General features: G+C 43.8%; 1 protein-coding gene across 3 annotated transcripts in view; it reads left to right on the top strand.

Moving 5' to 3' along the window:
* TOM1L2 (target of myb1 like 2 membrane trafficking protein) overlaps nt 1–13565 on the top strand; it is a 57053-nt gene that overhangs the window by 19358 nt on the left and 24130 nt on the right. For all 3 annotated transcript variants that reach the window (XM_059862221.1, XM_059862220.1, XM_059862222.1), the window contains exons 3-8: nt 603–681; nt 2271–2420; nt 6591–6725; nt 7654–7812; nt 8490–8606; nt 11200–11333. In XM_059862221.1, coding sequence (XP_059718204.1) covers nt 603–681; nt 2271–2420; nt 6591–6725; nt 7654–7812; nt 8490–8606; nt 11200–11333 — 774 coding nt within the window. The remainder of the gene's footprint in view (nt 1–602; nt 682–2270; nt 2421–6590; nt 6726–7653; nt 7813–8489; nt 8607–11199; nt 11334–13565) is intronic.

The following is a 13565-nucleotide window of genomic DNA, read 5'->3' as shown; positions in this document are numbered from 1 at the left end:
CTGGAAGGATCCAAAAGCACGTGGATGTGGCATTTTGGGATGTAGTATAGTGGTGGGCTTACTGCTGAGTTAATGGTTGCACTCAGTGATCTAAGAGGGCTTTTCCAACCCAAATGATTCTGTGATACTTTCTGTGGTCAGTCTCTGCATGGGAGGGCTGGCATGAAAAACTTCTTGGAGAGGGTGCCACCTTTGTTTTTCAGCAGGTGTATCTCTTTGCAATGCCTTTAGTTTCAGCTATTTGTGTAGACAGCTTTTCTGACACACCTCCAGCACCAGAAAGCTTTGCTGCTTGCAGTCTGCAGGAGAACTGATCACTGCTCTTATTCCCTGAGCTTGTCAGAGTGGCTGTCAGTCTTCCCTGCCTAATCAACAGTCTGAAGTTTTGAAGACTTGGGGCATTCCTCCAGTCTTGATTTCTGTGGTACTTTGTCTCCTCACATATTTCTCCATAACCCTGGTTTGGTTGTAGTCAGATGATCTGAAATTAACCCACATGCTTATGTCCAGCTGGAAATGGCAAAGGATTCATTTTCCCACAGTTTATGGGATGTGAAAAGCCTGTCTGAGCTGTCTGTTAAAATGGTGTGTTTCTCCTTCAGGCCCAAGGATGCCATTCGAGCACTGAAGAAGAGGCTGAATGGAAACAAAAATTACAGAGAGGTCATGCTGGCGCTGACGGTGAGTGGGGGCAGGCTGGAATGCTTCAAAGGGCAGAGCCCTTTTGTCATTTTCCTCTTCCTGGCACTCTCTTGAATGTACACACTATTTCCTTTAACAGCCACTGCTCTGCCCTTTTCTTCTCTCCAATTGCCTCCTCACTTCCTTGGGGAGAGCTGCTGGAAGCTTTGCATAGCAGTTTTCCAACTCAATTGATTTCTGCTTCTTTTCGTGGCTCTTATTCATCCCAAGTACTGACTGAGGAGAGTTAAAGTGGCTCAAATGGGTCTGTTACTCTTTGAGGTTTTCCTTTCCACTCTCATTTCCCTGTGTCCAACCATTCCTCCACTCCAAGGCAACAGCTGTGGACATATCTGCAAGTGAGGATGATGAACTTGCCATATTTTCAGCTTCATAAGTAGCTGATGCACAATTTCCCTTGTGAATGAATCTCTGTAGGAGACAACACATTAATTTATGCTGATCTAATTTCACTCAATAAAGTGTAAATTATATTCTGTGCATTCAGACAGCACTGCTAAGGTGTGGGATAATTTAGCAGTGACCTTTCCTGCTGATGGCTTTAGCTGGAGTTTCCTGGGTAGTGCAGCCCCCCTGAGTGGGGTGCTGGGCTCTGGCAGTAACTAGATGGAGTTATCCTGCTGTGGGGAGGTGATCTGCATGATTCTTTCACAGAGCTCTTGTTGCATCTCCCTGACGAGGCGTGACCGTACTTTCTGTCTTCTTGCCATTTCCTATCCTGGATTGTCATTTTGACAGATTACCAAAGTCCAAACCATGAGATTATCCATTGTGCAGGAAAGAGCAAAATCCATCAGGAATGAGCCCGTGTCATCATGGCTGATGAAAGTGGCTGGAGGAGGAGAGTAATTACAGATTCCTCAGTACAGAGTCGCAGTGGTTATTAGGCATGGCTGTAAGGAGAAGTGACGCGTTGGATTTATCTCCATGCTAATCATGTTCTTCAGAGAGAAATCAACAGCTGTTCTTCCATGGCAGTTGAATGGCAAGTGGAAGGTGCCTCCAGCTAGGTTGCAGGGGGAAAATGTGTCAAAGTATAACCTGTCAGAGCATTCACAGGGGAGTGTTTTGAATGAGTGAAGATCATTCACCTGAATTCCCAACTCTAAAACATGGCTTATAGCTCGGAGCAACTGGGTCCAGCTGTGTTCCAGGCACACAGAAAATGGTGGAGTGGCACAGCACGATAATATCTCACTGTGACAGGATGTCCTCTGTCTTACCTGTTCCTGATGTACTGCTGTGTACTTGGCTCTTCAGCTGCACTGGCTGGAAAGTTCTGCTTTGAAGACAAAGAAACTTTCTATTTCTTTACCTTGAAAACAGGAAAGGTGGATCACAAAAACGCCCAATATGTTAACAGTGGGTGAGGTACAGCTGAATGTGTGTGTAGAGAAGTTTTTTGGCAAAACTGGTGAAGAAGAGAAATAGTAAGAGTATAAGCATAATCTCCCCTCTATCTTCTCACCCTCCCATCAAAAAATCTAAAATAAATTAAAAAATCAGGTGCTGTGTGTGTGATCAAGCTTTGCTCCAACAATGAATGTTGGGTTTTTTTGTGTGTGTAGGTGTTGGAGACCTGTGTGAAGAACTGTGGCCATCGCTTCCATGTCTTGGTGGCAAACCGTGACTTCATCGATGGAGTTCTGGTGAAAATCATCTCACCCAAGAACAACCCCCCCACTATAGTACAGGATAAAGTCCTAGCACTGATTCAGGTACACAGCTTGTCTCTGCTTCCATATGTTGCTGCCTGAAATAAGGACTGTCTGCTTTGATGCTACGCATCACTAAACACGCTATCATCGTTAAAAATGTGGCAAGTTTTTATATATAAACTCAAACAATATATCCAGATTGGTGGGGAAAAGCAGACACATACACACATAGATATTTTATCCAGGGAGATCTGTCTGGATTCTAGTTAGAGAGGTAGCATGCTAAAACAGGAGGATTTAATAAAAGGTAAATGGATGCTTTTGCCATTTAACAGTCATATCTAGAAGCTCGAGACTTGCCTCGGTGATAAGCTTGTCATCTGAGGCCAGGAAATTTCAGAGGATTGTGCCTTTGGTGTCAGCTGCAGAACACTTGCCTTTCTGTGTCTGTTTCCCTGACTGGAAAATGGAGCTGTTTCCCTCCATTTGAAAGCATTCTGCATTCCTTTCAAAGATGGTTATAGAAAAGTAAATGACCATATAGGAATTAAAATGGTTTTGGTGTCTTTTCTGTGGCTATTGTGCAGTAAAAGCACACTGTCAGATCCTTGCCTGCAGTGGGAAGTTCAGACATGGGCCTGTCTGCCACTACTCCTTCTGTGCAGCACAACAATAAACAGCCGTGTTAATTCCGCAAACCATTAGCCACACATGAGGAAACATTGGTGCCTGCCTGGAGGAAATCTGACAATTATAGGAAGCTTTATCACTAAGCTTCCACAGGCTACTGCATACACCAGAGACTAAAAGACACTGCACATTTAAAATGATATAAACCTGCTGCAGTGTTCCTTGTGGGGAGGTATTTACAAATGCACAGCATCATTTGCCAGATATACTTCTGATATTATGGCAAAGCATGCACTTGGCTTTCTGCTGCTTTATTATTTGGATACAGGGATAGGGCATCCTTAGAGCATGACAATGTAAATAAGTGATTTTCGAACAGGAAATAGGTAGGGTGGTGGAATTAATGGGCATTGAGTTGGGGTCTGTGGGGTCTCTTTATTTCTGGTATATGATTTTGTGGCTTTTTAAAAAAATAGGACAAAAATAATGAAATTATTAAAAGCAATTCTTGTGCATCTGACTGAGCCCTCAGGTTTCTGCCTCCCTTGGTGGGAGAGCAGATGCATGCAGTGACCAGGAGATGAGGTTAAAAACTGTCCCATAAAGACAAACTGGGTGTGTTTCCATGTTGTTTTAGGGAATGTTGGTTTTGCTGGGCTCTGGGTTTAAATGGATTCCCAGTGGTGAATGCAGCTAAGATGGGAGTGTTTGTAATATATTCAGAAAGCCACAGTCATTGCCTCAGTGTATTAAACAGAGCTTTATCTGAGGAGACTTAGTGCAGTAGAGCTAAAAGCCTCACTCTGGGTACTAAATGCCTTTTGATACAAAAAGCCTGAAAATGATGAAGGTTGCCTGTGGGTGGGTTCTGTACGTGTCTCTTTAGCTGGAGGTGGCAGGAGACTTTGTTTTCCAGATTACCTGACAAGTTTGGAAGAGTGATGGCAGTCACTCATCCCAGGTGCCCTGTGGACACACACCCCCAAAATACCCCATGACAGCTTCACTCAGCTTGGGCTGTGCTCTGTAGAGCTCCCTAACAGAGTTAACCCTGTCCCAGAGGGCTGATCTCAGCTCTGCCCCACCAACATTGTATTTATCCCTTTCTATATCCAGTGTTTTTTATTGGGGAATTAATAAGAACAGAAATGAGAGGATTAATAGCCCAGACTTGGAAGCATGGAAGAGAACTGTACAAACAGCACACATCTTCAGGCACACAGCTGGGAAATTCATGGGCCTTTCCATAGAAAGGGTAGATAAAGCTGCCATCCAGTTTCTTATCTAGAGACTTGTTTTGAGATGTTGAGCATCTTGTGTCTCACTTTCTCAACCTATTTCCCAGGGTACATGAATTAGCATATGTTACACAGTGCTTATCCTTCCTTCTTCACCTTGCTTGGAGGCTTTGGAAATATTTCTTGTGTGCCCCTGGTAAGAGCTGGCCTGTCACCCAGTGTCCAAACACTGGCATGGTCCCCAGTTTAGGGGGCTGATTTATAATGGTATTTAAATGACCTGTTTGGGACAAGTGGGATTTATGCTGAAGTATCTACATTTGATAGTCTGGCCCAAAGTCTTAGAAGCTCTGATTTCAATTTCCCCTGTGTCCTACACGTGTTTGGACAATGGGCAGGTTTCCTAAGCTCTAGTGTAGCTCCTTATCCATAAAGCAGAGCTAATATTGCAGCTGCCTGGTTGGGTTGTAAGCTGTCTAGGACAGGGATTGTCTTACAATGTGTGTAGACAGCACTTAGGACAATAGTGCCTGTCCTGCTCCTGACCTCTGAGACACACTAATGTAGATAATGCTCCCAGCTCAGGTGAAGAAGAATACAAATGGAAGTGTCTCCTTTCTTCAGGGAAGAGAATTGCAGAAGAGAGAATATTTTTAAAAAGTGGAGTGCAGATGAAATGAGATCATTTTGCAAAATCCACAGGAAGCCAGTGAAAGAGGGGATACCTTAGTACACCCTCCTGGACAAACAAACTTCACTAAAAACTGGGGACAGAATGCAGCATATTTTTGCCTCTAAGTTTCTTTTGAGTGATGATTATTAAATAGAACATCCCTTGCCTAACACTTTTCACTTTTGCTTGCAAAGAGAGTTGAAGTGGTGAACACCATTATGTAGAAGCATCATTCAGATGGCTTCTGATGTAAATTGAAAAGGCAGTGGGATGGCAAAGGTGGAGTTACTTGTGCAGTCAAAACCTCCATCAGAATTGGGGATGTTTTGGAAGGTCAGTTCCAAGGAAACCATGGCTGTGTGCTGTCAGAGCTGTTTTCTCTGGCTCAGGCAGGGCTGTTTGGACTTGCACTGCATCAGAACACTTGATGCAGTTAACTTCCTCTTAACAAAGCTGAGAAGCAAACCCAGGATTGTCTGCTTGCACCTGATAATGGATTGTCTCCTGGGCACAGATGGTAGGAAATGCTCTCTTAGAATTGAACAGGATAGGAATGCAAGTTAAAAATTAATATTATTTTTTATCTTACTTTGCTATCTTGGCTTTCTGTCCTCTCAAATATAAAGAATGGTTCAAAGAGCTTTTAAAGTAAAAATAGTCAAAGAATAGTGTAAAAGTGATGACTAAATGAATTAAGTTCCGAGCCCACGTGTGTCTCGCAGTAGTTCTGGATCCAGCTCGCTGATACCCTTCTCCACACATGTGGGGGTTTGTGGAATGCTTCATTTTTTAATTGAGTCGTAATATTTCAGTTTTCCCTTCCTCTATCTTTTTAATATTTGGTTCATTTCCAACACAAGTGAAAGGGGTTGAGGCTTTTAGCATACTGTGCTCCCAGCAGCTTCGTGAGTGCAGGAGGCTGGCTAGCCAAGAGAAGCACTTAGTACTCCCACTGAAAGAAAAGCTCAAATGTGAATTGAAGTCTTTTTAGGCACCCGAGAATTCATGCAGGAGAGATATTATGAATGTTCTGGCTGTGGGAATTTCTCTCTTTTAAACTCATCCTTTGTGCCACACTGGGGTGTCTTGAGTGTTGGATATGCTCTGTTGGAACCCAGGCGTCAGTTCTGCTCCTCAGGGGACTGTCTCTTTCACAGGACAAGAACCTCAGAAAGGACTTTTTTTTTAATCTAGGTCTGGTCCAAATAAAATACTGAAGACAACTTGATGGCTGTGTTTTTCCTTTGGCAACAAATGAGGATGTTTCACAAAGTGAATGGAGATTACTTATGATGATTGTACAGCTTTGTGAATTTTGGTTAGATCTGTTGAATCTTTCACACAGACCTTTTCTGGTGGGTCATTTGCTGTACAATATGCCAGCAAAGATCAGCATCAATAACTGCTGAGGAAAGGAGATGGGAAGAGACTTTCATGTATGTTCACGGATTTTGATGATGTCAGGAGCTACTCACAGCTGCTCTGCACTGGGTTCCTGTCTGTTTTATATCTGAATGAAATGTATGGGTGACTGTCTTAATATTTGCAGGATCTTTTAGACCAGGTCTGATGATTCCAGTTTTCCTTTGAAGCTGAAATCTATGAAAGCTTTTACAGTCTGTATCTGAGGTCAGGGTGGGGCTGGAGCCTCATTTGGAAGGTTTATGGATAATCCCTCGTGTTTTCCAGGCTTGGGCTGATGCCTTCCGAAGTAGCCCCGATTTAACTGGAGTAGTGCATATTTATGAAGAGCTCAAGAGGAAAGGCATCGAGTTCCCCATGGCAGATCTTGATGCTCTGTCTCCAATACACACACCACAGAGGGTAAGCTGCAGCCTTGCAATTCCAGGGGTATTTTCCCAGGATGTCTAAATAGTTGGATAACTACTCGTTTTTCCACTCCTGTTTCTCTAAATTTGGCCCATTTTCTCTCTCCTGGAAGGAGAGAGAAATAGTGAAAGGGCATGTAAGAGGGAAATAATACAGACTGATAAGCTATCTCCTCCCTTGAGTCAATCATCAATCTGAGAAGTTGTAAATTGTTACATTTAATCTTGCACCATAAAACCACCAAACAAATGCAACTAATTTGTTCAAAGAGAGCCCAGTAGGATTTATGATTGCGATTTACTTCTTTTGCTCAAAAGTGTGGCTGCTTCTGTTGGTGATAACCCTGAGCCAAGGTCTGCCTGTCTATTAGGGATGTACAGAGTCTGAATCTCTCTGATCCCACAGTAATGTGAGAACTTTACACCTCTGGAAAGTTAGGTCTGGAAAGTCGACAGAACTGCTGCTTGGAAGTAACTTAATGATCACAGGTGTTCTGATTATTCACTCTGAAAACTGAAGTTAATGAATCTTTGAAGCAGCAAATGCAAGTGATCAAGGACTGAGAGATTACAATTCTTGTGTCAAGGTTAATTAAATTCAGTATCTATGTATCACATCATTTTTTGGAAGCCTGCAACTTAATTCCTAGTTTAAAAGAATTTATAATTATTTCTCTTTGGCTCTTTTTATTTTGCTTCTCGCTTTTCTTGTAAAACTAAATGGACTTAAATGCTTGTGGGTTGGGTGAAAAGAGATGGGCATGGAAGATTTTTGGAGCTGCCAGTCTTTTCTAGTAGCTGCACTGACCTTTCCCACAAGGTGCAATTATGTTCTATATTTGAGCCTGTTTGGCCTGAGGTTGCTGACAAAGCAAGTGCTGTTCCAGCTCAGGTTTTGAACTCCTGTCTTTCTGATGTGGCAGAGTGTTCCTGAAGTTGATCCTGCAGCAAATATGCACAATTCCCAGTCTCAGCAAAGGATGAGCAGCAGTTCTTACTCTTCATCCTCTCCAACGGCCTATTCTGCTCCTCAGGCCCCAGCCTTGAACGTGACTGGTCCCATCACTGCTAACTCTGAACAGGTATTGGCATGTTGATTCTTTTGAGTGGGACTCTTTCAGCAAATCAAATTAGAAATTATTTTGCAGAGGAACTTTTTTTAACCCTTTAGACTTTGTCTCCTAGGTCTGGCTGTACTTAGTAATCATTCTTCCTGTTATATTGTAAAATCTGGGCTGTGCATGTGTCTCTGTGGCCCGGTAATGGCAGCACAATCTGCTGGTCCAGCCCTCTCAGCAGTATTTTAGCAGTTATTCCCATTAGTCCCTCTCCTTTCAAGGCACAGAATGTCTTGCAGATGCAGGAAGTCAAGCCCTTGCAAATGCCCTAATAGAGGATTTTCTTTTCTCCCTGCAAAATGATAACTTCAGAGCCAAAGATTCTACTTAAAATATGTACATCTTTCCCCACACTGGAATGAGGCACCATAGCCAAGATCTGGCTTTAGGTGCTGTTTGCAATTGCTTCCCTTCCATACAGACACAGCACATCTGGGTTTGTGATGATAATTCTTCTCCTTTTCTCTTCCTTTTCTCCTGGGTAAACTTTTTATCTCTTTTCGTTTTTTCCTGCTAGAATGTCTGGAGCCTGAGATATCAAGTCAGACAGAACCAGAGATATCTCAAAGTCAGTTCTTGAAAATGAACTGCTTCAACTAAAATATTATGCAGTGTTTTGCTGTCTTGTTACCCCAATTTAGATTGCCCGGCTGCGCAGTGAGCTGGACATTGTTCGTGGGAATACAAAAGTGATGTCTGAAATGCTGACAGAAATGGTACCTGGACAAGAGGATTCCTCAGACCTTGAGTTACTCCAGGTAAGTTTCCTAGAAACTATGATTCTGATCTTTTCTGTGCTTGTGTTTCTCTGGGGGGGTGTGTTTTGTTGTAGCTCACTTCACAGCCCATGCTTGGATTCATAAGGGATCTGGGCTGTGCCTGACCCTGGCAAGTGCCATCATTTGATTTTCTTCATTTGTTAAAGCTTTCAGTGACAAGGATTTCCTGATTTCCCTTGAAAGTTGTTCCAATGCTTTCCTCTTTGCATAGCTAGAAATTTTTCCCAATGTTGAATATCAGGTGTCCTTTACCACTGAGCAGCTTAGAATTGCTACAGGTTCTGTAAGCCCCGAGCATTCCTGCATCTTTTACACTCCTCATCACCACCTGTACAGTGTCAAAACATTCCCAGTCACCATGCAGGAAAAAGCACTCCATATTTCCATCTGGACTAAAGAATGCTAAAGGTCTGTGGATCCTCTGCCACTTGAAATCCTGTCTATGAACTGATTGTCTTTCCAGAAATGTTTTTCTGAAGGTGTGGTGTCTTAGGGCAGGTGCTCAGGTGAAGTTCCGTGGTGTCCAGAGAGCTAGACTGGGTAATCAGGAGGGATTTCTCTGCAATCCATTGCAGCACTGTGCATCTCAAGAAGGAAAACAGTATAAACTGAGCTTGTGTCTCAGGCTTCACACCCATTTCCCAAGGCTAGTGGTCATGGGGTGGCCTTTGGGCTGAGGAAAGTCACAGAGTCCCACAGATGAGGAGCACTGCAATCTGACATTCCAGCTGCTGCCCTTAAGTGGGATTTGCCTTTCCACAGCTTCAGAAAAGCCTTCTGTTCTGATCCTTCAGCAGGGAGGATTGGCTCCCACAGCAATCCGTTCGGAGGAAGGCAGGGAATTGCTCTCTGTGATACATCAGAGTTTGAAATCCATCCAAAAACTGGTCTCTCCCATGCAGTGGCATTGTGTGTTTGTCTCAGAGCCATCATGGCAGCTGATGAGAGGCTCTGCAATAAAGAGCCTTTCAGTCACTGCCCGTTTGGGTCGAACTGCTCAAAACAAAAGCAGCTTCCAGGAAACCATGACAGGCTGAAATCGAACAGTTTGCTTACACTGAGAAACAACCACCAGCATCTTGACAGTGTAACCTTAGAGCAAGCTCTAAGGTGAAAGAACTTGATAATAAAATGGAGTGACAGAAACGATTCTTTATTCCAGCTGGTTCCCTTCTGTGACTGATGCAGCCTAAATCTGAATCACAGAGCTGGGGAGAACCCGGTTTTGATCACAAAGGATGGTTAGCCTTTTGAGAGCTGTGAGCTGGGTGCTGCATGCAAGGACTCCTTGCTTTGAGGTTTATATAGCCCTCCTCCTTAAATAATTCCTGACATTTTCTCCAACAATCAAATGTAAACAGCCTGTGAGAGAGCCAGCTCTGAGCAGAATAGATAGGTACTGTCAGCCCTCTCGGAAAGGCAGCAAACAAACCTCTGAAATGTCACAATCTGCTTCGAAAGTGATGGGATCAAAACTGACATTGGAGAGCACATTCCTCAAGCTGTTAAGGCAGCTGGATTGCACTAGGTGAAATTTATCCAGAGCTTAGGATGTCAGACCATGCAAGGAAAACAAACACATTTTTGCTTTCATCCTGAAGGTTGTGTACCAACAAGTCATCCTTGTTTAGTGCTGAATTTTTGCTGTGAAGTGGAGCTGGGAGGAGTAGAAGATGACAGAGGGACATGCTTTAGCTGGAATGTGTCAGTGCTCATTGAAGTAAAACCATTGACCTGATCAGAGGCACCCTGCCATACGTCATGTTTCTTCTTGCTGTTCTCCTCAGCAGACCAGTTTGACCTTTGGTCTTGAGGCCTTTCAGGACTACAGAATTCCACTAAGTATTTGGTGGTGGAAGAGATGTCCTGGAATCAGGAGAACTGGTCTAGGCAAACTGAAATCTAGATTTCTTGATGAAAGGCATTTAAAATGAATGTCCTCCCTCTGCATTCCAAAGCTCCCCATTGTCTTTGTGCAGTCTCTTGGCTGTGCACTTGCTCAGTGGAAGGGAACATTTCTGTGTGTCTCAGTACTGGAGGGTGTGTGGAACACTCACCTTTTCATGCTCCTGCTCCTTGGTTTGTCTTTACCCTCATGTTCTCTGAAGCTGGTAAGTTCTCATCCTAGCACACACTTAGTATTTGTGGTAGCCCTGATGAGCCATTTTTCCCTCACATGTTCCACCTTACACATCATTTAGTTTTTAAGGATGATACTGCCAGAAAGAGCAGATTGAATTTTCCTTGAAAGCTCTTTTCTGGGAAGGTGTTGTATTAACATGTTTTATTCTTAAAACAGATGACTAAAATACAGATATTTATTTTCTGAAGTGCTCAGAGTTACAGAAGAATCAGGAAGTTGAATTGTGAATAGGCTCTCAAGGTTTTATGCCATCGTTGTTTGAAGGGCGTTTGATTAGATGTGCTTTTGGGTGACATTTAATCATGCAAAGATAAACTTGTCTTAGTGTTTCTCAGCTGGGGGATATGTTTGGCTGTGAACAGAGCTCAACTAAATCTACTTATTGCTTGTTGCTTATCAGACTGTGTGTGCACAATGCATTCCTCCTAGGAGCTGAACCGAACCTGCAGAGCCATGCAGCAGAGAATTGTGGAGCTTATCTCACGAGTGTCCAATGAAGAAGTCACAGAGGAGCTGCTGCACGTGAACGATGATTTAAATAACGTCTTCCTCCGATATGAAAGGTGGGGCATCTCTCCCAGCAACCATTTACATTCATTCAGGGTTTTCACAGAAGAATAAAATAGGTCAGTTGGTGAAATTGGGCCTTCTGGGCCAAGGGTCTAACATGACACAGAGAACCAAACCGCAGGAACCATTTACACAGTGTTTTTATGGCCTTTTATGGTAACATTCCTGTTTCAGTTGATTCTTTTCATACTACGGGGTTTTTTTTTTTTGTATTATGCATTGAATTTTTGTAGGGCATATCTATAAAATGCAAGGCAACCTTGTGAAAACTCTTGAGTCTGCGAGTCCCTGTTGTGCAGGGCTGTGCAGGTGTAGGGACTTGGGACCAAAAATAGCACAGCCACAGTCACTAGTTCCCCTGCTAGCCCAGGCTCTGCAAAATTCTCTGTGATGCTTCCTAGCTTAGGGAGGCTCCCATGAGCTCTCTCTGCCCTCTGATCTCTGAGCTCTCCAGTCCCAGTGCTGGTGCAAGGAAAGCTGCCTGAGGTGGGCGGGAGCATCGAACATGCAAAGGGTTTGTTTTTAAGTAACACTTAAAATCTTGAAAAACAAAAAAAGCCTGTCTTGTGCAGAGCTAATGTTTCGAAGAGCTGGTCTGCAGGAATCATCCCCAGGGACAGGACTTGGGGCACAGGACTTTCGACATGTCAGACAAAGGCGCTGTCAGGCACATCTGCTGCAGGGGGTGACACGTGATGCCGCAGTCTTGGGAAAGTTTAATCTTCCCCCTAATGACAGGCCTGGGGAGCGAGGCACCAAAGAGTACCCTTTGTTCCTTGCTCTTAGCACAGGGCTTTGTTTCTCAAGCCTTTAAAAATAAATTAGACTCTAGATCTGTGAATTTGTGCTGTCACGGCAAAGGCTGCAAAGACGACTCGGTGCCCTCGATTTTGCCTTTGATTTCGTCGTTCAGAGGAGATGGGGCAAACTTTGAAACAAACGCTGGCTTTTTGTGTGAAATGGTGTGTGTTTCATGCACAAGCAGGGTTCTACAAGTGGCAGAGTGTAACTATCACTGAGGTTTAGTCTGGTCACCCTTAATGTATTTTCTATTTCCCCCATCTGCGACTTTGCTGACTGTGGCTGATGCGTTTGTAGTCATTATTCATGAAAGGGAAGCTGAGTGCTGTTAGCAAGCCATTTGTGGTGGAATGGCTGCACTGGTCTGAGCATTCAATAAATTCCAGTTCCTCCTCTGTTATTCCAAAAGCTCCACATCCATCATGCTCATTTCTAGCACGGGGACCAAGCTCTGTCAGTGACTCAAGCAGGAGCTCTGGCCTTTGCTGTGAAGCCTTGGGATGTAAATGAACAGAAGCCTTTTGGTGAGAAATGAGGTGGGAGGTGTCTTAGGTTTCCAGCAAAGGGAGTTGGATTTCCAGTAATAGCAAACACCCACAGTTTCCTAAAATTGAAATTTGGGCCTGAATTTGGTTTTGCTGCCTTTTAAGTCTGCGTTTTCCTCTGTTACATTAAGAAAACATTTTAGTTTGCTTGACATTCCCTGTTGTATTTTGTCCATCTGGGAGAAAACCCGTAGGATTATATGAATATTATGGGCTTTTTGCTGGAAAGAGAGACTGCTTCTGAAGCTACTTTGAAAAATTCAAACCTCCAAGAAATCATGGTGCTTTTCCATGGTGAGGAAGGAGATCAGACTGGCCTCAGGCTGGCTGTGGGAGCAGGTTCATAGAATCACAGAATGGTTTGGGTTGGAAGGGACCTCAAAACTCATCTAATCCCACCCCCTGCCAGGGGTGAGGACACCTTCTACTAGACCAGGTTGCTCAAAGCTCCATCCAGCCTGGCCTTGAAGACTTTCATAAAAGCTGGGTTTATGTTTGGCCTCATATGCACGGAGTGAAGAAGAGATCAGAGCTTGACTAACCCAACATCTCCTTAGAACTAAGAAGGTTTTATCCAACATCATTACTTTTCCTTGTTGGAAAGTACCAACCTATTTGAGCATAGGCTGTGACCATCTTTGAGTTGTCTGAGGATGTTTTAAGCAGTGAATCTGCTGCCCATTGTCCCTTGTGCCACGTGTGCCTGGCTTGGGCTGTGCCACACACATATGGCTCCTCATTTACATTATTGCAGCAAGAGGGAGCTGGTAAGTGGGAGTAAGACGAGCTGCAGTGCTTGCTTTGTTGAGCTGTGAGCATCAATCTTGCTGCAGTTCCCCCTGTCCCTTGGCTCACACAACAGTCTGTCACAAAGCACTT

The sequence above is a fragment of the Haemorhous mexicanus genome, chromosome 17 (assembly GCF_027477595.1).
Source record: "Haemorhous mexicanus isolate bHaeMex1 chromosome 17, bHaeMex1.pri, whole genome shotgun sequence".
Classification (NCBI taxonomy): domain Eukaryota; kingdom Metazoa; phylum Chordata; class Aves; order Passeriformes; family Fringillidae; genus Haemorhous; species Haemorhous mexicanus.
Note: the sequence above shows the minus strand (reverse complement) of the source record. Positions and strands in the feature narration are given on the sequence as shown.